At 44.9% G+C, this 22,286-nt stretch overlaps 2 protein-coding genes across 5 annotated transcripts in view; one reads left to right on the forward strand and one right to left on the reverse strand.

Annotated features, from left to right (window-relative positions):
• NPEPL1 (aminopeptidase like 1) overlaps positions 1-11,032 on the reverse strand; it is a 31,428-nt gene extending 20,396 nt beyond the window's left edge. Inside the window, exons 1-5 of one of the 2 annotated variants that reach the window (XM_063959391.1) lie at positions 10,883-11,032; positions 5,603-5,788; positions 4,269-4,436; positions 3,817-3,906; positions 3,465-3,543 (exon numbers count right to left, since the gene is read on the reverse strand). In XM_063959391.1, the coding sequence (XP_063815461.1) occupies positions 3,465-3,543; positions 3,817-3,906; positions 4,269-4,436; positions 5,603-5,788; positions 10,883-11,032 (673 nt within the window). Of the gene's footprint in view, positions 1-3,464; positions 3,544-3,816; positions 3,907-4,268; positions 4,437-5,602; positions 5,789-7,065; positions 7,183-10,882 lie in introns of those variants that run through there. The other variant, XM_063959392.1, reaches the window with a different exon arrangement.
• Positions 11,033-11,038: 6 nt separating this feature from the next.
• The window catches only part of DHX34 (DExH-box helicase 34), a 46,471-nt gene continuing 35,223 nt past the window's right edge, over positions 11,039-22,286 (forward strand). The window contains exons 1-11 of one of the 3 annotated variants that reach the window (XM_063959388.1): positions 11,039-11,243; positions 11,439-12,145; positions 12,252-12,563; positions 12,642-12,896; positions 14,187-14,289; positions 15,700-15,917; positions 16,006-16,180; positions 16,269-16,462; positions 17,000-17,101; positions 17,247-17,477; positions 17,658-17,831. In XM_063959388.1, the coding sequence (XP_063815458.1) occupies positions 11,462-12,145; positions 12,252-12,563; positions 12,642-12,896; positions 14,187-14,289; positions 15,700-15,917; positions 16,006-16,180; positions 16,269-16,462; positions 17,000-17,101; positions 17,247-17,477; positions 17,658-17,831 (2,448 nt within the window). In that variant the 5' untranslated portion in view covers positions 11,039-11,243; positions 11,439-11,461. The remainder of the gene's footprint in view (positions 11,244-11,438; positions 12,146-12,251; positions 12,564-12,641; positions 12,897-14,186; positions 14,290-15,699; positions 15,918-16,005; positions 16,181-16,268; positions 16,463-16,999; positions 17,102-17,246; positions 17,478-17,657; positions 17,832-22,286) is intronic. The other 2 variants (XM_063959387.1, XM_063959389.1) reach the window with 2 other exon arrangements.

Raw genomic sequence — 22,286 nt, forward strand, 5'->3', positions numbered from 1 at the left:
AATAAGGAATACGTTTGTTTATTCACCGTCGACACTGGATTCAGTGTCCCTGTCTGTGTCTGTGTCGACCGACTAAAGTAAACGGGCGTTTTAAAAACCCCTGACGGTGTTTTTGAGACGTCTGGACCGGTACTAATTGTTTGTCGGCCGTCTCATGTCGTCAACCGACCTTGGCGCGTGTTGACATTATCACGTAATTCCCTAAATAAGCCATCCATTCCGGTGTCGACTCCCTAGAGAGTGACATCACCATTACAGGCAATTGCTCCGCCTCCTCACCAACATCGTCCTCATACATGTCGACACACACGTACCGACACACAGCACACACACAGGGAATGCTCTGATAGAGGACAGGACCCACTAGCCCTTTGGAGAGACAGAGGGAGAGTTTGCCAGCACACACCAAAAACGCTATAATTATATAGGGACAACCTTATATAAGTGTTTTCCCTTATAGCATCTTTTTTATATATTTCTAACGCCAAATTAGTGCCCCCCCTCTCTGTTTTAACCCTGTTTCTGTAGTGCAGTGCAGGGGAGAGCCTGGGAGCCTTCCCTCCAGCCTTTCTGTGAGGGAAAATGGCGCTGTGTGCTGAGGAGATAGGCCCCGCCCCTTTTTCGGCGGCCTCGTCTCCCGCTCTTAACGGATTCTGGCAGGGGTTAAATATCTCCATATAGCCCCCGGAGGCTATATGTGAGGTATTTTTAGCCAAAAAAGGTTTTCATTTGCCTCCCAGGGCGCCCCCCTCCCAGCGCCCTGCACCCTCAGTGACTGCCGTGTGAAGTGTGCTGAGAGGAAAATGGCGCACAGCTGCAGTGCTGTGCGCTACCTTAAGAAGACTGAGGAGTCTTCTGCCGCCGATTCTGGACCTCTTCTCGTTTCAGCATCTGCAAGGGGGCCGGCGGCGAGGCTCCGGTGACCATCCAGGCTGTACCTGTGATCGTCCCTCTGGAGCTAATGTCCAGTAGCCAAGAAGCCAATCCATCCTGCACGCAGGTGAGTTCACTTCTTCTCCCCTAAGTCCCTCGTTGCAGTGATCCTGTTGCCAGCAGGACTCACTGTAAAATAAAAAACCTAAGCTAAACTTTTCTAAGCAGCTCTTTAGGAGAGCCACCTAGATTGCACCCTTCTCGGCCGGGCACAAAAATCTAACTGAGGCTTGGAGGAGGGTCATAGGGGGAGGAGCCAGTGCACACCACCTGATCCTAAAGCTTTACTTTTTGTGCCCTGTCTCCTGCGGAGCCGCTATTCCCCATGGTCCTTTCAGGAACCCCAGCATCCACTAGGACGATAGAGAAAAGTGGTTTACGCTAGTTACTTAACTATCACATTTTAGACCATGGTATCAGCTTTCCTTTTATCCTTAACACAATCCACCTCCAGTGTTTATCACCACAACACCATCAATCCCCAGTTGTTACCACCACCACCCTATCCGCCCCAGAATTTGGGTTATCAGTATATACATCAACAACGTGACAGTTTATATTAATCATTGCTATCAAAAACAGGTCTTGCTTTAAAATGCAATGACAAATCTGAAAATGTAACATTATATTATCTAACTTGGCTGCCTATATGTTTTCTGCTTGACTGGCTGTTTCCCCTTACAGTAAATCTGATGAACAGATTGAATTAAAAATATATATCAAATACTACCCCTCTCACACAGAAAGTCAAATTACCAGGTGATGAAGTTCTACCCGGTAATTTTCTGATCAACACTGGTCATTTTTCTGTGTGAAAGGGTCAACCTGGGATAAAATTCCCGGGACTTCGACACAGGTTAACCCTTTCAGACAGAAAAAAAAAAAAAAAAAAAAAAAAAAGGACCCTTGTTGATCCGCAAATTACCAGGTAGAAATTCTTGACCCGGTAATTTGCTTAACGACAAAAAAAAAAAAAAAAAGGGTGATGTATTGGTAAGGTGCACCCATACAACCTATATATTAAAACATTTTTAAGATCCACTCATATTGAGGGCAACAGTATAGGACAATAGTGATTTATATGTACTGTATATATGAGTTCATTCTAAATAATTTTAGAGGGCAGGGCGCCAGATTGTGAGGGCATATGTGTGTGCCCAAAAAGGGGGTGTGGCCATGCAAAATAGGGGGCGTGTGCAGCACCACAGACGCAACTACAGGGGGCGTGGGCGGCGTCACTGTTGGGGGCGTGCCCAGCACCTACGGAGGTGCTGGGTTTCCCCCAAGCTCTCCCCCATAGCGTGAATGGGCGGATTTTGCCCTTAAAAATTTAAAAATCGGACAAGGCACGTCAGCCTGCTAAAACAGCCTAGCATGAACACTATTTTATATATATATATATATTTATCTTTTTAAATTATTATGACTTAATTAATATTATACAGTGCTTCTCTTTTTATATATTAACACCAACACACTTTGTCACAAAAGAAAACAAACATTGGCAGCTTGTTGATACAAGTAACTGTCTGCCAAACCACTTCTGGGGAGAAGATACATTGTATAATAAAGAAACCATGTATCCACATCTCTGTTTAGCTCCCCAATATATTACAGCACAATTTGACTGGTATTAATAGCATCTCACTAGGACAACACAATTCAATTGATAGAGTGGCTTATTCAGTTGTTTATTCAACCACTCTGTCCTGACAATTGTAAAATTTAAATAAAGGATTGATGACGTCAGGAATTTGAAGTAGGACATAAATCCAACTGTGTAACAGGCACACAAACTTACAACAAATCATATATATTTAATGATATATAAAAAAAGACAAACGAAGCAGACATCTTTTCTTTTTTCTTAATTATAGTTTTCACATATCCTCATTTTTGAGCACCATTTCTTCATCTATGCCAGGCATGTCCAAACTGCGGCCCTCCAGCTGTTGTGAAACTACATATCCCAGCATGCCCTGAGACAGTTCTGCTGTCAGAGAATGCTAAAGCTGTGTCAGGGCATGCTGGGATCTGTAGTTTCTCAACAGCTGGAGGGCCACAGTTTGGACATGCCTGATCTATGCAATTGGTTTTAACCTCTATATTTCACCGATACTTAATTATCCGCGAAGACGCAAATCTTAATAGAATTAATAAAACTGATGTTTTAATATACTGCGTGTGCACCTCACAGATACAACGCTTTTTTTCTTTGCCCTTCAGTATAGGAATGGTTGTCATAGGTAGCAACCCCTCGTCAAGAAATCACCACACATCAATAATAAACAGGGTGGATCTTTTTGTTGGTTCTTTGTAACCACATATCTATTCATATATTAGTGTGCAGATATTTTTTGGGTTTTTCCCGGTAATTTGCTTGTCTGTGTGCAAGGGAGGGGGGTTCAGGCGGGGACCGGCAAAACTACCGGGCGCTCAAATGCTGGATATTAGCCGGGACTTTCAGACATTTCTGTCTCAAATCGGTATAAGTGGTTTCAGTATGTTGGCATCATTTAATGTGTGCTTACCACCAAATCCTCTCTCTTTCAAGTCATCTCGAATAATCTGTGGAGTAATGCCAAGCTCCTTACCAACAGCTGAAATCTCCTGCAAAATTAATGTTCAAACTATGAATTCAAGTAGAAGGAGATCAATTGTGATTTTGCAGAGTTAACCACGGGGTGAACATAAAGTACATATCACAATCACTGGAAAAAAGCAGACAAAAGCATACGGCAGTACCCCTGCAGGCAGAGTGTCTTAGGGGATGTTTCCTAGCTGTGCATGACAACCCGTCCAAAGATCAAAATATTACATCTATAGAGCATACATTTATGAGAAGCGATTACTAAAGTACACAAGTGCTGGTTGAGAACTAACCTCAATGAAGTGGTCTGTGTTCATCTCATTGCATGGAGTATCCACAATACGAGCGGCCAACCTTACGCCCTCAGTCACAGTTTCCAGGCACTGGAACGGATTTAAAAAAACAAAACAAAACACGTGACTAGATGGGAGGGGAATTTAATTTGTTTCCCCCAGCGGTGGCCACTAGATGGCGCCCAACTGAGCAATTCAACTGTTGCTCCATACAAGCGTGATGAGCTGTGGGGAGATGAAATGTGTGAAGTGTGACCCGTATGGCCGGCCAAACGGCAGTTTTCAGGTGACGCCCAGCACTTTGGTCGGGTTTAGCTGTTTTACATAGCGAAACCCTGCCTGTCTGGGTGCAATCAGCATGATAAAATAAACAAAACAAAAAACAAATGAATGTCGCCCCCCAATGAGCCTAATCCACACAATACAAAATCTATACAACAGCTTTATACTACCTTCAGGGTTACTTCCATAGGTCCATTATTCTGTCCAATCAGCAAAAATTCAACTACAACACTCTTTTTGTCTGTACGGCGGCAGGCAGTAGAGCGCCGGGTAAACAGCGGGAAAGCTCTAGCAATGGCACAAGCGCTGGCAAAGACTTCTGAGCGTTCACACACCATCTATGGGAGATCAAGTTCACTTTGATTAATCATACTGATTCTACTGGGGCAATACTGACAAACTGTATGACACTATGTAATGCTTTTATTGCGGGCATGATAAAAAAAAACGATTAAAAGAAAAATATACATTTCTTTCATGATTCTTAACAAAAGTTAAAATACCGGTCTAACATTTTGGTAAAGATTTCCTGCAAGTAGATTTACTACCCATACTACACAGGGACCCCTTCACCACAGGTTGGGGTAAGGATTTCTATCAACACAAGTTCCATGGAAAGGACATAGGGGCTAATTCTGAGTTGATCGCAGCAGGAACTTTGTTAGCAGTTGGGCAAAACCATGTACACTGCAGGGGAGGCAGATATAACATGTGCAGAGAGAGTTAGATTTGGGCGAGTTATTTTGTTTCTGTGCAGGGTAAATACTGGCTGCTTTATTTTTACACTGCAATTTAGATAGCAGATTGAACACACCACACCCAAATCTAACTTTCTCTGCACATGTTATTTCTGCCTCCCATGCAGTGCACATGGTTTTGCCCAACTGCTAACAAAGTTCCTGCTGCGATCAACTCAGAATTACGCCCGAAAGGACATAGGGCCTAATTCAGAGTTGATCGCAGCAGCAAATTTGTTAGCAGTTGGGCAAAACCATGTGCACTGCAGGGAGGGGGGGCAGATGTAACATGTGCAGAGAGATTTAGATTTGGGTAAGGTGTGTTCAAACTGAAATCTAAATTGCAGTGTAAAAATAAAGCAGTCAGTATTTGCCCTGCACAAAACAAAATAACCCGCCCAAATCTAACTCTCTCTGATCGGTCCCCCCCCCCCCCCCCCCTGCAGTGCACATGGTTTTGCCCAACTGCTAACAAATTTGCTGCTGCAATCATCTTTGAATTACCCCCATAGTGCAAGCTCCTCCGTGTTGTACTGATCCAATAGTAGCACCATGTTCTCCTTTCTGAATACTAAGAATGACATCAGAGCATTTCATTATATAACCAAATCATTGTTTGATATATCTCACTGTAAATGTATTAATTTCAATAGAGGATAGATTAATGAATATATCCATTATGTAAAATAACATGTTCATCACCAGTAAGACAGCTGTGTGTCATGCCTAACATACCTTGTTACCAACCCAATTCATTGACGACTTACTAGTATACATCTTGTTGCTCCAGGAGGGAGGCAGTTCCGTACCAGACGTGTTAGGAAATGGGCAGCGGAAGGGCTGTTGTGTCGGCTGACGCGTGAAGGAAGAGCTGCTACTGTGGCCAGATTCAAGTAGAGTGGACAGCTGTCTGTGGGATTTGGGCTTAAGGAGCCAAGAGCTCCCTTCCATACCTGGGGTGAGCAGATGCAAAAAGGGGAAACTTTATAAGAGAGGTAGAACAGACATACAAACCTAGAATGCCAACATCAAATAGAGATTACAAGATCCTACTATAGAGTACAGATTACCAATTGTTAAGCAGGTTTGGAAACCATGGCCCTCATTCCGAGTTGTTCGCTCGCAAGGCGAATGTAGCAGAGTTACACACGCTAAGCCGCCGCCTACTGGGAGTGAATCTTAGCTTCTTAAAATTGCGACCGACGTACGCGCAATATTGCGATTACAAACGAGTTAGCAGTTTCTGAGTAGCTTCAGACTTACTCTGCCTGTGCGATCAGTTCAGTGCTTTTCGTTCCTGGCTGACGTCATAAACACACCCAGCGTTCGCCCAGGCACTCCCACCGTTTCTCCGGCCACTCCTGCGTTTTTTCCGGAAACGGTAGCGTTTCAAGCCACACGCCCCTAAAACGCCGTGCATCCGCCCAGTAACACCCATTTCCTGTCAATCACAATGCGAACGTCGGAGCGATGAAAATGCCGTGAGTAAACTTACTTTCTTCATAGTAAAGTTACTTGGCGCAGTCGCAGTGCGAACATTGCGCATGCGCACTAAGAGAATTCTCACTGCGATGCGATGAAAAACTCCGAGCGAACAACTCGGAATGAGGGCCCATATGAACACTGCCACTACAGGTAAATAACATGCAATAATAGGCATTACATGAATATAACCATCATCATTACTCCCAGTGTTATCTGTAGTTACCTATCCACCCAGAAGCAAGCATCACCCCACAGTGCTGAAACTCTCATACTTCAAGCAAGAATAAGGATTCTCGCTTAAATTCCAAGCAATGAAGCTGAGCGGTCTGATACCTATTTTTTGTTATCTTAGGTCTCGTTTGGTTTTACTGCCAGTGCTGTATCAGACATGAACAATCAGGTTTCCAGAAAGTAAAGGGACCAAATGTGCATCTTCACCTGTTAGTACTTCTTAAATTACTTAATCACAAGAAAGACCATGTTATATACACATATATTTACAGTTTCTACAATCAATGAAAGCCACCTGTGACTATCCTGGGACTTGTACAATATACAGTACTCCGTGAGAATCATTATTTAAAATATCCTTTTATGTAAGAATACTTCTGCTGGGACCTGTAGTTCTACAACAGCTGGAAAGCCACAGCTTGACTGCCACCACTATAGACACTTATCTATTTTTTCTCTCTGTTGTAAGTGCTTTTTCTTTTGCATTGTCCTCTGTGTTTTTCTTTATACTTACCTGCACAGAAATAGAGCATATAACAGTGTAATAGAGAGTGGTGAGCCTTCTCTCTCTACCAGCGAATTCCTCATGATAGAGACATTTCTGCAGCACAACCATGGCTCATGTTTACGGAGGACTAGCAATAGAGCACAATAATGAACACAGTATACAGTGTGCCCATTGTCTTATGAAAGCACATACAAGGGTATGACCATGCACTCTGAGTAAAGCGGCCCTGGGGTTTAGAGGGAGACTGACATTTAGATCTCAATTACAATGTTAGCAAATATGTCTATGTTACTGAAAGAAAGGTAGGGTCAACAGACTATTTTTAGGTAATATCTTTATAATGCATAATAGTAAGAGACAAAAATAAAACCAAAGTCTTCTGGGTAAATGAGGAATCAATATATTTAAAATCTACAGTTTCCACATTTGTAAGCCATGCATTACTGCAAGAAGAGACCACAGTGAAAAAAAAGTCACTATTCATTAAAATACAGGTGAGCAACTGCATATTTCAACCAGTGGCACAATCAGCATACAACAAATGTAGCAGCGCTTTAAGGGATGAACGATCATTAATACACTAATGGTATACAAATGTAGATACTTTTAATTTAATAAATGAGCTTAATAAAACCTCTCAATATAAAAATGACATGATTAAAAAACCTCACATACAGGAATATTCATAGCACATATGCAAGTGTCCCGTTCCTAATTGGTAACCTCTCCTTGGTTGCCATATTGCAAGTCCCGGTGTCAAGTATTAAATCCAAGGATTGGGTACCTGAATCACTGGAGGGTGTATTGCACTGGGAGTGAATTAGTCCCGGTTCTCACAAGGGCTGTGACAGATACAATAACAACCAAGGTACTGGTGGTTGTATTCTATACAGAAATTGGCGTCCAATTACAGGAGGTTGGTCCAGAGTGTGCTGACTAATTCCTGCTGAGGTGAAATCACCTGTTTGACTGATGCGTTTCGCTGCTCCTGGCAGCTTAATCAAAGGTGACTAGGCAGTGGTTACTGTGTCCTTATATACCGCTTTATTCAATATGGCTGCTGATTAGCAGGTGACGTCCATCAACATTCAATAAATATATCTTTTCATTCAAAACATACAAACAATATATTAGAAAAGGCTTATAGGAGGCAGACCCATTAATATTATATCATAAGAATCAACTCTCTTAATTGAAATTAAACAAGTTTTTCCTTTAACAGTATACTTCCTTGTTCTTCCAATCACGTGACCTTCATTGCCCAATAGAGTGGCAGTAAACCCGGTGTTGCATAGCAACGTGTTACTTCATGAATATCATATTTAGTAGTTTACCTTCCCACCTCCCTCTATAACTAAGGCAGCCCGCTCAGCATGTCATTAATCTGCCCCTGAACGTTCTAGTACATAGAGCTTAAACTTATTTAGGAGCCACATCATTTTTACCAGTGGGGCACATGACCGGTCCCGTGACCGCAGATCGTCCAAGGCCATAACATTATCCCAGGACGTCCCGATCACGTGACCCACCACATGATCATTGTTGCTAGGCAATACAATACTGCCTGAGTTTTAAACCACATATCTCATTTTGTAGTTGTGCAGTTCATATTTTAGTCTCATAATTGGATGGGACTTAGTAAAGAGTTATATTGACTAAGACAATAACATGTTGTTAGGCAATGCCGGGTTTACTGCTACTCTATTGGGCATTGAAGGTCACATGATCGGAAGAACAAGGAAGTATACTGTTAATTTAAAATAAACAAGTTTTTCCTTTAAAGAATTGATTCTTATGATATCTATACTTTCCTGTAGAAGAATCATGCTTTTCTCCTGCATAATTCCAGATCGTGGCTAACTCTATCCTATGGCATATACACAGGCACCATGTAGGAAACTTAGGGGCAGATTTATTAAGCTCGTGAAGTGATAAAGTGGAAGGTGATAAAGTACCAGCCAATCAGCTCCTAACTGCCATGTCACAGGCTGGGTTTGAAAAATGACAGTTAGGAGCTGATTGGCTGGTCCTTTATCACCTTCCACTTTATCACTTCACCAAGCTTAATAAATCTGCCCCTTAGATATTTATTGCCCCTTGCCTGTACATTTAGAAATAGGTTAGGTGTGCAGTACTCAAAGTTAAGGCAGCAGGAGCAATCACATTGGTATATTATACAGTCCATGAACACTTTATAATGCAGCATGTACTGACTGAACTTTGCAGTACAGTGCACACTGCCTGAGAAGGCAAAGATAGCATAAGAGGTTCATACATTAGGAGAGAATCGGGGCAGTTCCCGCTTCTCCTGACTCCTGGAGATGGGGGAAATCCAACATGTTGAAAATCTGCCGATTCAGACCAAAAAAAATGATCAGAATCTGTGAGTCTAGAATTTTTAACATGCAGATAACCCTGACAACCCACCCCCAATGGAAGTAGATGTATGGCCTACATTATACACCAACTATAACAGTAAAACCACTTGCCTAATACTGTGTAGGTTCCTCTCGTGCTGCCAAAACAGCTCTAACCCGTCAAGGCATGGAATTCACCAAAGGTGTCTGGTGGTCTCTATTAGCAGCAGACCCTTTAAGTTGTGTTGTCCAGCACATTCCACAGAGCTCAATCGGACTGAGATCTGGGGAATTTGGAGGACAAGTCAACAACTTGAACTCTACTTTTCCTCAAACCATTCCTGAACAATTTTTGCATTACCCTGCTTAAAAAGGCTACTACCATCAGGGAATACCATTGCTATGAAGGGGTGTGTACTTGGTCCGCAACAATGTTTAAGTACAGTAGGTGGTACGTGTCAAAGTAAGGCCCCCATACATCGGCAATGGATTGGAGCAACTACCAGAAGCCTAGGTTGGAGTAAGAAAACAAGCTAAAATTTCCCCGATTTGCCGATAGCAACCAAACAATGACCAGGCTTGGTAAATCTGGGAATTTTAACATGCAGACTTGCCCTGATTCTCTGATGGATCAACAAACATAGATGGCGGCATATCAGCAATCACGTGGATGGGCTTTAGCCATCAACATAAATGCCACTTACATTCTACCACTTGCCTTCTGCCCAGAGTACATTCTGGTGCCACCTCTTCCCCAGGTACCTGGCCTCACCTCACCTGGCCGTCCACATGATGTATAAAAAAAATATTATTCATCAGAATGATGCTCGTGTGCCCACTGTGGCTTTGTCAACAGATTTCAGGTATTAAATCTTTTGACCAACACTGTTTAAAGCTTGCAGCACTACAGCTTCTTAGTCAAAACGACAAAATCTGGTGCCTGTGCCTGCTTTACCACCCATTTAATGCCCAAATCCTTTTTGTTTAAGGCAAAATGTAATGTAAATCGGTGTAAGGGGCACTATTTTTTGTGTATACAATGTTTAGTGATCTATCCTTGTTTAAGTGTCTTAATTTAACATTTTCTGAATAAGAAGCTGGAGCCGAATAAGAAGCTAACTTCTGCCTAGTATTATAAAGACATAGTCAGTGCCATGCACTCCACCTGTCAGTGGTATTAATGTTATGGCTGATGGGTGTGTATGTCCTATAGAGCCGGCCACAAGGGCTCCGACAGCAGTAACATGAGCACACCTGCTCGTGGCCACAGCAATCCGCTAATGGCGCAGTGTCAGGGTTACCTCTCCTGTAACCGCACAGCGCTGCGGGGGCGCATTACAGCGGCACTCGGGGGAAGACCTGCGCTCGCACAAAGTGCAGGGGACGCAGCCGCCGCGCTATGGTACTTTGGACCGCAGGAGCTGTGCTGCCCTGTTACGGCCACGGCCCGCAGAACGTCTCCTCACCTCCTCAGTGACCCGGGGCTGCAGCTTCCCCCTCACGCTGCTCCAAGGAACCCGCTGCAGGTTAGGCAGTTGCCCCAGGATGAGCACGGGCCTGGTTTGGGGGTCTCCATCCCCGGCGCTCGCTTTGAAATCCAGTCGCACGTTAGCCATGACAGGCGCGTCTGCCGGGCTGTAGAGGCTGCTCTCCCATTGGCAGTCAGAAGGAAGTAGGAGGATACTAGCCAGGCCTCGGTTTGGAGGTGGTCAGCTGGAACGCAAACCCGGAAGTACTGTACAGTAGTTTCATGCTTAGGAGGACCCGAAGATGGTAGCCTAGTCCTGTTCAGAGAATTGATGTCTGACTGTTAGGAAAAGGTGAGAGGTCTGTATTCTAATGTCTATATATTAGGAGGAGGGGAGAGGAGAGGTCTCTGTATTAGGCGTCAGAGTGAGGTCTGCGTCCTGATGTCTGTGTATTAGTATGTGGGGAGAGGGTAGCGTTCTCTCTTTGTGTATTAGGAAAAGTTAAATGTTATGTGATGTAGAGTTGCTTAATTTATATGCTCCTGTTTTAAAGCCAGGATAAGATTAGACTGTGACATGGAAAGAGACAGAAGCAGTGACGGCTGGGACTGGAACAGCCATGAAACCCGTAGATGTCTTGAAGACCTATTCTTTGGTGTGCATGGTTACATCAAAGCTGACTCAGAAGAGAGCAAAGAGTTTTGGGTATTTTTTGAACGCTTCCAAAGGTTTCAAAGCCTTCAAAGGCAAAACTGTAAAAGAAATGAGAGAGACTGTCGAGAGGAGCATAAACTTTGGTTTAATGACCTCCCCAAAGAATATGACCCAAGATATCGTATCAATATGTCGATTGTTATGAGCAGAGATGTTGAAAAAGCTCTCCATGGACACAAAGAGAAGCGACAAAACTCCAGAAGACGTGGCGATATACCCAAGGAAAAATTAGCTGAATTTAAGAAAGCTGTCCTTCACTACTTGGACTTCAACCAGAGGCAGAGTTTTGGGAAGTTGGTCAAGCTCCGCAAGGAACGGTCAAGCTTGCCCATCTTTCAGTACAAGGAAAAAATTGTTCAGATGGTGAGGGATCATCAAGTGGTGGTGGTGGCAGGAGACACTGGATGTGGGAAGTCCACTCAGGTTCCTCAGTACCTTTTGGCAGCAGGATTTGGACATATCGCCTGTACCCAGCCTCGTAGAATTGCCTGTATTTCACTAGCAAAGCGAGTGGGGTTTGAGAGTCTTAATCAGTATGGATCAAAGGTAAGTGGCCAATTCAAATGGGTAGACAAGTAAGTTATGGAAAGTGACTTCATAACAGTTACACAGTTGTGTTAAAATGTGTAATTGCTTGTGTGTTATCCTTTAGGTTGGGTACCAAATCCGTTTTGAGAGCAGTCGCTCCCCAGCCACAAAGATTGTGTTTCTCACAGAAGGCCTGTTACTTCGTCAGATCCAAAGAGACCCAGAGGTTCCTCAGTACCAGGTTCTTATAATAGATGAAGTTCACGAGAGACATCTTCACAGTGACTTCCTGCTGGGAGTTTTACTCCAGCTGCTTCCTATGCGTCCAGATCTGAAGGTCATTCTCATGTCAGCCACAATAAACATCAAACTGTTCTCTGGATACTTTGACCAGGCTCCGGTCCTGCAAGTTCCTGGAAGACTCTTTCCTATACAGGTAGGAGTCGGAACCCTCCTGTCATGCTAAATGCATAAGATTGGTTTCCAATAAATGTAACAAAGCTTTATGTCTTAGGTGATCTATCAGCCAATCCCACAGGAGGAAACTGTGTCGAAGTCAGAGAAGCTAGATCCGAGGCCTTATCTCCGTGTGCTACAAGCCATTGATCACAAATATCCAGTAGATGAGCGAGGAGATTTGCTTATATTTCTTAGCGGGGTGACTGAGATCAGCAGTGTGCAGGAAGCTGTACAAGTCTATGCCACTCACACCCAGCGGTGGATTGTGCTCAAACTACACAGCACGTTGTCCATTGCAGAACAAGATAAGGTGTGTTTCGTGGGAAGCACTCAGCCATCTGTCTGTGTCTATAGCTCTTCATTGTTCCTTTTGGGGGATTTTATGCTACCTCTTAAGTCGTTATTTGCTTTTGTATTCTCAGCTTCTTAGTATAGGGATATACTGGCGCCGGCTGAAATGCCAATAAAGGACGAAAAAGGTATTTGCAATAAAATATCATATAATTTTAATAAACATTTAGAAATAAAAAATAATTAATTAAAAATGTCACAGAAGTAAACGAAATGACTTTGTATATTCCCAATTGAGGGGATTATTACCACTAGGATCTCACTTATGTGATGATTATATGTGCAGTCTCTGGTTAGGACTCACTCCTCAATATTTAAATTTTGGTAGTTATCCAGTCCTTATGGAAATTATCCCCGTGGATCTCAGTTTGGCAGTTAGGGATCCAATTAGCAGCAGGGGTTGTTTCAAGTTCCAGGTCTGGAAATGTCCAAATAGAGGTGAAAGAGTCCAATAAGTACCAGGGGTGAAAAGTGGATCCAATGGTGGTGGTCAGTGTCCTTGGCTCAACGTGTTTCGCTGGTCTGGTGGCTGCCAGCTTCCTCAGATGCTCCTGAGGAAGCTGGCAGCCACCAGACCAGCGAAACGCGTTGAGCCAAGGACACTGACCACCACCATTGGATCCACTTTTCACCCCTGGTACTTATTGGACTCTTTCACCTCTATTTGGACATTTCCAGACCTGGAACTTGAAACAACCCCTGCTGCTAATTGGATCCCTAACTGCCAAACTGAGATCCACGGGGATCATTTCCATAAGGACTGGGTAACTACCAAAATTTAAATATTGAGGAGCGAGTCCTAACCAGAGACTGCACATATAATCATCACATAAGTGAGATCCTAGTGGTCCTAATCCCCTCAATTGTGAATATACAAAGTCATTTCGTTTACTTCTGGGACATTTTTAATTAATTATTTTTTATTTCTTAATGTTTATTAAAATTATATGATATTTTCTTGCAAATACCTTTTTCGTCCCTTATTGGCATTTCAGCCGGCGCCAGTATATCCCTATACTATTGTTCCATTATATTAAGGGGCTGACCCCCCCTTATATTGGCTGCCGCTGACTGCGCACTCATATCTTTCTTATTCTCTGCTTCTTAACTGGTAACTATGGTCCAAGCATCTTGTTTCTGTAAAGCACTGATGGTTATTATGTCCATAGGAGGACTGCAGTGCCTACAGCTAGGTAAAAATCACATGGTTTATCATGTATCATTGTTTCTTTATGCGTCCATCCCACAGGTATTTGATTTGGCTCCTCCAGGTGTCCGAAAATGTATAATCTCTACCAACATTGCAGAAACCTCTGTAACCATTGATGGTGTGAGATTTGTGCTTGACTCAGGTAAGGAGATATGTGTGTAATGTGTGATGTTGTGTACTATACTTGATGATAATGAGAAAAACTTTGATACCTTGTAATAATGGATATTAGCAAGAGTTACTGTATTTTATTACTGTGTGATACGGCATATTAGAGGTCTAAACTATGTATTATTATGTGATAATGATGAGCAGTACTTCATATTACAGAGTGATAACACATTTTCCTATCTACTAATAAGCAATGCTATTTATTACTGTGTGATATATTATTTAGTAATAAAGTATTATGACTTGTATTGAGGAGTTCTATTCATATTGTTATACTGGTGTTAATAGGAACACTGATATTGGGAATTAATTAATTAATTAACAATATTGTGCTGTTCCTTACAGTAATAAATATTACTTTGGGTTTCTAGTAAGTACTGTTATACCAGGTAGCAGTAGGTATGTAAAAATATTACTTGATATAAATGTGATACTGTTTGTGGGTACTAATGAAAGTGGTACTGGGCATTAAGGAACTTAAATAAAAAAACATATTACTATGCAATCCAGCAGAAGGTAAGAGTTAGCAAATAGGGAGTAGGTTAGGATTAGGCTGCAGAAGGGATGGTTAGGGTTGGGCAGCAGGGGAAGGGTTAGGGTTAGGTACTAGGGGGGGAGGGTTAGGCTGCAGAAGGGGAGTAGTTCAAGTTAGGCACTTGGGGAAGGTCTAGGGTTAGACAGCAGGGAGAGGGCTAGGATTAGGGTTAAAATAACAAACAAAATAAAAAACAAAAAAAAGTGTCAACCTGTACTGTTTCAACCTACCGACTGTTGACGTATTGATTGGCTATATACTGCTGAACTTTTAATTGACGTCCATGCAGCCATAATAATTCACCCAGCACTGTGTAACATAAGACGGGGTGCAGTTTGCAAAGTGGAAACTGCCCCCCCCCCCCCCCCTCATTTCCCTTTTATCTATGGCAAGAGTATATTTTATAAGTGCTTTCATTTAAAGAGAGCTTAAGAAACCTAGACAATATAAACTAGTCCTTGTAACTCTACTAAATCTGGCCACACATGTAACAGTCCTGCTGCTGGCCCTAAAACCTTGGGATCTCTTCCAATATGCCCAATGGGTTACCATATTACACAGGCACCTTGGGGTAGCAGTCAGGTCACTTCTGGCAATGACCACTGTTTGGTCGATAGCTGTCTTCCCAACAAATTTACCAACATACAGTACCAGTAGTGATCTCATTGACTTCTTGTCAGTGATTTCTCTCCAGTGGCCAGATATTTCTGCATCTGTGGCCTGCATTGCTCCGAACCAAGGAAACTAGCTCCTCTAAAGCACCCCTGTAACTTGGGGTGTAATTACATATGTCTGTGTATTTGCTGCTAATAAGTAATATAATGTCATAATGGGATGTCACTACAGGGAAAGTGAAGGAGATGAGTTTTGACCCCAAAGCAAAGATGCAGCGATTGCAGGAGTTTTGGATCAGCCGGGCCAGTGCCGAGCAGAGGAAAGGTCGCGCAGGCAGGACAGGCCCAGGGGTATGTTACCGTCTGTACTCAGAGTCTGACTATGATGCTTTCTCACCATACCCTGTGCCAGAAATCCAGCGCGTGGCCTTGGATGCACTAGTCTTGCAGGTATGTCTATTTTTACTGTGTAAATGAAATGTTTTTAAAATGTGAAAAGGTGCTGAAACAAACACATCAATTCTTGTGTTCATCTCAGATGAAGAGTATGAATCTAAGAGATCCCCGCACCTTCCCATTTATTGAGCAGCCTCCCATGTCCAGCATAGAGACGGCTATTTTCTACCTGCGAGACCAAGGAGCATTAGATGTTAATGAGGAGCTCACACCGATTGGAAATCTGCTGGCACAACTCCCAGTAGATGTTGTTATTGGTAACAGTAACCCTTGTGATTTGTTTTCATGAAGTTCTCATGTTAAAGGGACCTAGCACTAATGGTCCCCTTCTGTGTTTTACCATAGGAAAGATGCTAATCTTAGGATCACTATTCAGTCTTGTGGAACCGGTCATGACTGTTGCTGCGGCCCTTAGTGTGCAGTCTCCTTTCCTCCGAAATGCCAGCAACAACCCAGAGTGCACCACTGCGAGGAAACCTTTAGAGAGCGAGCACGGGGACCCCTTCACTCTGCTTAATGTCTTTAATGAGTGGGTGCAGGTGAGAGGTGGAGACTACGCAGTTACTGACCACTTAGTTATAATATTTCATATCATTATAATCTGATTATACTAAGACATAAACAGGAATAATTCTGCACAGTCTCTGTCCGTGGATTAGAACACTCGGAAAGCTCTGATAATTCTATAAGAAAGGGTTATCCACAAAGTCAGTGGATCACTGTTAAACTTGACTGATCATTATAGTCAGTCTTAATGGGTGGTATTCAAATGATATATCACTCCCAATCTCCTTTCTAAAGTGATCCCCGTTATCACGCATATCACACCCATTGTAATCAGGTTTATCTGCGTAAAGGGTTGGGCGACCTCGCTACCCTGGGGGTAGCAAGTTGAAATTATTCTGCCACACCCGTCAGCAGAAACAGAAAGGGTGTAGAAGGAGGTGAAAGGAATTTAATACAGTCGAATGTGTTTAAACAGTCTAAATATACTAATATTTAAAGTGACATATGAATTTAGGTTTCATAGCTTCAATATGTGTCTTTTATATGTCTTCCCTTATATTGTGGAGCAGATTAAGTCAAGTCGCAGCAGTAACTCTAGGAAGTGGTGTCGTCGTCGGGGGTTAGAAGAACAACGGTTGTATGAAATGGCAAATCTCCGGCGTCAGTTTAAGGTGAGTGTAGGCCAGTCTTCTTGCTAAGCTTCAGGCTATTATGCCTGTCTTGTATATGGTGAATTTAGGTGACCTTGAGTGTATGTGTATGACACATGCTAGCCCTGACCACCGAGTGACATAGCTCACTGATTTACCATTCCAGGAGCTACTGAAGGACCACAGGATGCTGGAAGAGAAGGAGACACGAGTAGATCGATGCAGCCGCCAACGGCAGCACAAGGAGCGCAAGGAGCTTCATCAGCTGAAGAGAGAACATGAGCGCTCAGAGAAACGTAAATGTAAGGTGCTCAAACTGCAGGATCAGGATGCAGGATCTTCTAGCGATGAGAATGAAAGATCCAACACAGACAGGAAAGATAATGTAGACATCCAGGTGTGTGATCAATGTTCTCACCTGTGACTGTTCATCAATGTGGATACCTGACATATAGATCTTATTTATGCCATGTAACAGTGTTCTGCCCATTTGTTCTGGCTTGTGCTTACAGAGAATTGCATGTAGTATACTTATGATCATTTATGGTTCTTGATTAGTGAAATTCTTTTCTTACAGGATGTCAAATTTAAACTCCGTCATAATGTGGACGAGCTGCGGAAAGTGTCTGGTGCAGGTGAGGCATTATCAAGCAAAGAGCTGTCCTTGCTGAAACTTGTTGTGTGCAATGGTCTGTACCCACAATTGGCACTGCCTGACAACTTTAACACCTGCCGCAAAGACTCCGACCAGGTGAGTTGTCTTAGATCTTTAATTGTTATGTTGATATTATCCAAGTATACTTCTATAATCTACAATGACTACTATTACCATTAAATGTCCTCTAAAGGTAAAATACAAGTTGGCTTATGTAAATGAGCTACAGTATACAGAACATACAGTAGCAATATACACAAGTATTACACTAAATACTATCTGGGAGAGACGTAAAGCTTTAGACTCTGAGCTAGATTTACTAAGCAACAGATTTTGCAAGTCACTGATTCTTGTCTGTTTCGCTTACGTCCTAGAGGATACTGGGGTCCATATTAGTACCATGGGGTATAGACAGGTCCACCAGGAGCCATTGGCATTTTAAGAGTTTAATAGTGTGGGCTGGCTCCTCCCTCTATGCCCCTCCTACCAGACTCAGTTTAGAAAATGTGCCCGGTCACAGCTAGGGGAGCCCTCCTGAGCTTCTTTAGAAATGTTTATTTTAGAGTTTGTTTTTTTACAGGGAGGCTGCTGGCAACAGCCTCCCTGCATCGAGGGACTGAGGGGGGGAGCAGTGTCCGCCCTGCAGGGTCTTGAGCCACTGCCTCCGCTGACTGGACGTTGAGCTCCAGAGGGGTCAGATCGCGCCCCACCGCAGGGGAACGCTCACTCCGGCAGCCAGCCGCCACCCCCTCAATGTGCTGAAGTTGGCGAGTTAGTCACTGTCCCCCCTTACAAGCGGGGGGACAGTGTGAAGAGGGCGGCTTATGGGTGGGAGCGTGGTATTAACCGCGCTCCTGGACAGCTCAGCGGTTCTGCGGTGCGGCGCTGTGAGGGGCGCCCTGAGCTAGCAGGGTACCCTACACTGACCATTTTCAGCCTGTCGTGGTCCGCGGATCTCAGCCAGCACAGAATTCCTCAGGCCAACATAATCTTCAAGAGCGGGAAGACAGCGCCATTGAAGGGGCGGAGCTTCTTCTCAGAGCGGACCCAGCAGCGTTGAGCGCCATTTTCCCTGCCTGCAATCACTACTAGTGGATGTCCAGGTCCCTCCAGTGCAACTCCAGCTATCTGTATGGTACCAGGGGGTTGTAGAAGGGGGGGAGGCTGTATTATAGGCTTTGTTACCTATTAAGGGACACGGTCAGCGCGGGTTGGGGATTCCCCTATACCTCTAATAGCGCTGCATGTGGGTTGGCTCCAATCTCTGTGTCTCTCTGCCATTCTTGGGGGGAAACTCTGTCTAGTGAATACCCTGTGTGTTTGTGGGGTGTTTGGTGTGTGTGACAACATGTCTAGGGACACTGTATCATATGCTGCAGAGGATTTGTCTTTCCAGGAGGACTCCATACCATGTAATCAGGATTGCACTATTATAGCGGAGATCCCTACTAGAGAGCCAGAATGGTTAGTCTCTCTGAGGGGGACTATTTCTCAGATTTCTGACAGGGTTGCTAGGACTGAGCATACCACTCAGATCCTACAATCCTCTATGGTTGTGTGGTCTGATACTGCTTCCTCGGGGTCCCCTGCGGTACATTCTTAGAAACGTGCTCTTGCAATGCTTACGCAGGATGACACGGACACCGACTCTGACACTGCAGACGGTAACGGGGATGTGGGGACAGCATCACTTGCTACAGGGGTGCAGTTGATGATTGAGGCTGTAAGGGATGTTTTACACATTGCTGACACAGCTCCTAAACAGGTGGAGGAGGCCTTTTTTACAGATAATAAGAAGCCCCCCCCCCCCACCACCACCACCTTCCCGGCATCCAAAGAATGAAACGCTGTCTTTGAAAAAGCCTGGGAAACTCCGGAAAAGAAATTTCAGATCCCTAAGAGGGTCTTGGTTGCTTTTCCCTTCCCAGAGGAAGATAGAAAGAAATGGGAGTTCCCGCCGATAGTCGACGCCTCTGTCTCCAGGCTGTCTAAACAGGTGGTGTTGCCAGTCTCGGGATCTACCGCGTTGAAGGACCCGGCAGATCGCAAGGTGGATGCTACGCTGAAATCCATTTACACGGCTTCCGGGGCTATATTACGGCCTACTATAGCCTGTGCTTGGATTGCAAAAGCCATTGCCAGGTGGTCAATCACTCTGCAGGAGGAATCGACTACGCTGGATAAAGGTGACGTTGATTTGTTTTTACACCATATTCAGGATTCTGCAGGATTCCTGTGGATTCCATGAAGGACCTGGGTTCCATGGCTGCGTGGATCTCCTCCATATCCGTCTCGGCTCGCAGGGGTCTCTGGCTGCGCCAATGGTCTGCGGACGCGGAATCCAGGAGGAGCGTGGAGGGCCTACCGTATGCAGGTCAGGCTGTCTTTGGGGAGGCGCTGGATGCGTGGATTGCCACGGCTACCGCGAGTAAGTCTACTTTTCTCCCCTCAGCTGCACCGGCTACGAAGAAGCCTTTTACACCAGCCACGTCACAGTCCTTTCGGCCCGCGAGGTCTAGAAAGAACAAGCCTTCGAACACCTTCTTCAGAGGTGGTCGTGCCAAGGGAAAGAAACCTGCTCCCGCAGGATCCCAAGCCCAGAAGCCCGCTTCTGATACCCCTAAGTCCTCCGCATGACGGTGGACAGCTAGGCCTGGAGGAAGGTCAGGTGGGGGCAAGACTCCGACAATTCAGCCACATCTGGGTGTCGTCGGGCCTGGGCCCCTGGGTACTGGATATTGTGTCCAGGGGGTACAGACTGGAGTTTCAAGATCCCCCACCTCACCATTTCTTCAAGTCAGGCTTGCCAGCCTTGCTGGCAGACAGAATAATTCTTCTGGAGGCCATCAGAAAATTGGTGGTGTCAGAGGTCATTGTTCCGGTTCCACCTCAACAGTGGAACAAGGGTTATTATTCAAACCTTTTTGTGGTACCAAAACCGGATGGTTCGGTACAGCCTATTCTAAACTTAAAGTCTTTGAACCTTTATCTCAGGGAGTTCAAATTCAAGATGGAATCTCTGAGAGCTGTCATCTCAGGACTGACGGAGGGGGAGTTCCTGGTGTCGCTGGACATCAAGGATGCTTACCTCCACATTCCCATTTGGTCGCCGCATCAGGCATACCTCAGGTTTGCACTGTTGGACGATCACTATCAGTTCCAGGCAATGCCGTTTGGCCTCTCCACAGCACCGAGGATCTTCACGAAGGTGATTGTGGAGATGATGGTTCTCCTCCGCAAGCAGGGGTTGAACATTATTCCATATCTGGACGATCTCCTGATCAAGGCGTCGCCCAGGGGGAGGTTGTTGCGATCCATCACGCTCACAACGCGAATGCTCAGGGAGCACGGTTGGATCCTGAACCTTCCAAAATCTCATCTGGAGGCGACAAGGAGGCTGTCTTTCCTGGGAATGATCCTCGACACGGAAGTGCAGAGGGTTTTTCTCCCGGTGGAAAAAACATTGGTGATTCAAACAGTGGTCCAGGATGTCTTAAAGCCTACCCGGGTATCAATGCATCCGCCTTCTGGGGAAGATGGTTGCCGCCTACGAGGCTCTGCAGTACGGCAGGTTTCATGCTTGACCTTTTCAGCTGGACCTATTGGACCAGTGGTCGGGCTCTCACCTACACATGCACAAGAGGATACGCCTGTCTCCAAAAGCCAGGATTTCGCTCCTCTGGTGGATACAACTGCCTCACCTTCTGGAAGGCTGAAGGTTCGGAGTGCAGGACTGGATCCTTCAAACCACAGATGCAAGTGTAAGAGGTTGGGGAGCAGTCGCTCAGGGAAAAACCTTCCAAGGACGGTGGTTGAATCAGGAATCCCTTCTCCCGATAAACATTCTGGAGCTATGAGCCGTGTACAACGGCCTTCTGCAAGCAACCCACCTTCTACAGGATCGGGCTGTTCAGGTGCAGTCGGACAACGTGACCACAGTGGCCTACATAAACCGACAAGGCGGAACGAAGAGCAGGGCTGCCATGTCAGAGGTGTCAAAAATCCTCCTCTGGGTAGAAAGGCATGCGGTGGTGATGTCGGCAATCTTCATTCCGGGTGTAGACACCTGGGAAGCAGACTTCCTCAGCAGACACGATCTCCATCCAGGAGAGCGGGGCCTCCATCCGGAGGTGTTCGAGGAGGTAACCGGTTGGTGGGGCGTTCCTCACATAGACATGATGGCCTCCCGCCTCAACAAGAAGCTGCGGAGGTACTGTTCCAGGTCAAGAGACCCACAGGCAGTGGCGGTGGACGCACTGGTAACACTGTGGGTGTTCACGTCAGTGTATGTGTTCCCTCCGCTTCCTCTGATACCAAAAGTTCGTCAGCTGGTAAGAAGAACCAAGGTTCTGGCAATCCTCATTGCTCCGGACTGGCCAAGGAGGGCTTGGTACGCGGACCTGCTGGATTTTCTGCTGGAGGAGCCAAGACCCTTACCTCTTCGGGAGGATCTGCTACTGCAGGGGCCGTTCGCTTATCAAGACTTACCATGGCTACGTTTGACGGCATGACGGTTGAACGCCAGATCTTAGCTCGGAAGGGTATCCCGAG

Source organism: Pseudophryne corroboree, chromosome 3, assembly GCF_028390025.1.
Source record: "Pseudophryne corroboree isolate aPseCor3 chromosome 3, aPseCor3.hap2, whole genome shotgun sequence".
Taxonomy (NCBI): Eukaryota; Metazoa; Chordata; class Amphibia; order Anura; family Myobatrachidae; genus Pseudophryne; species Pseudophryne corroboree.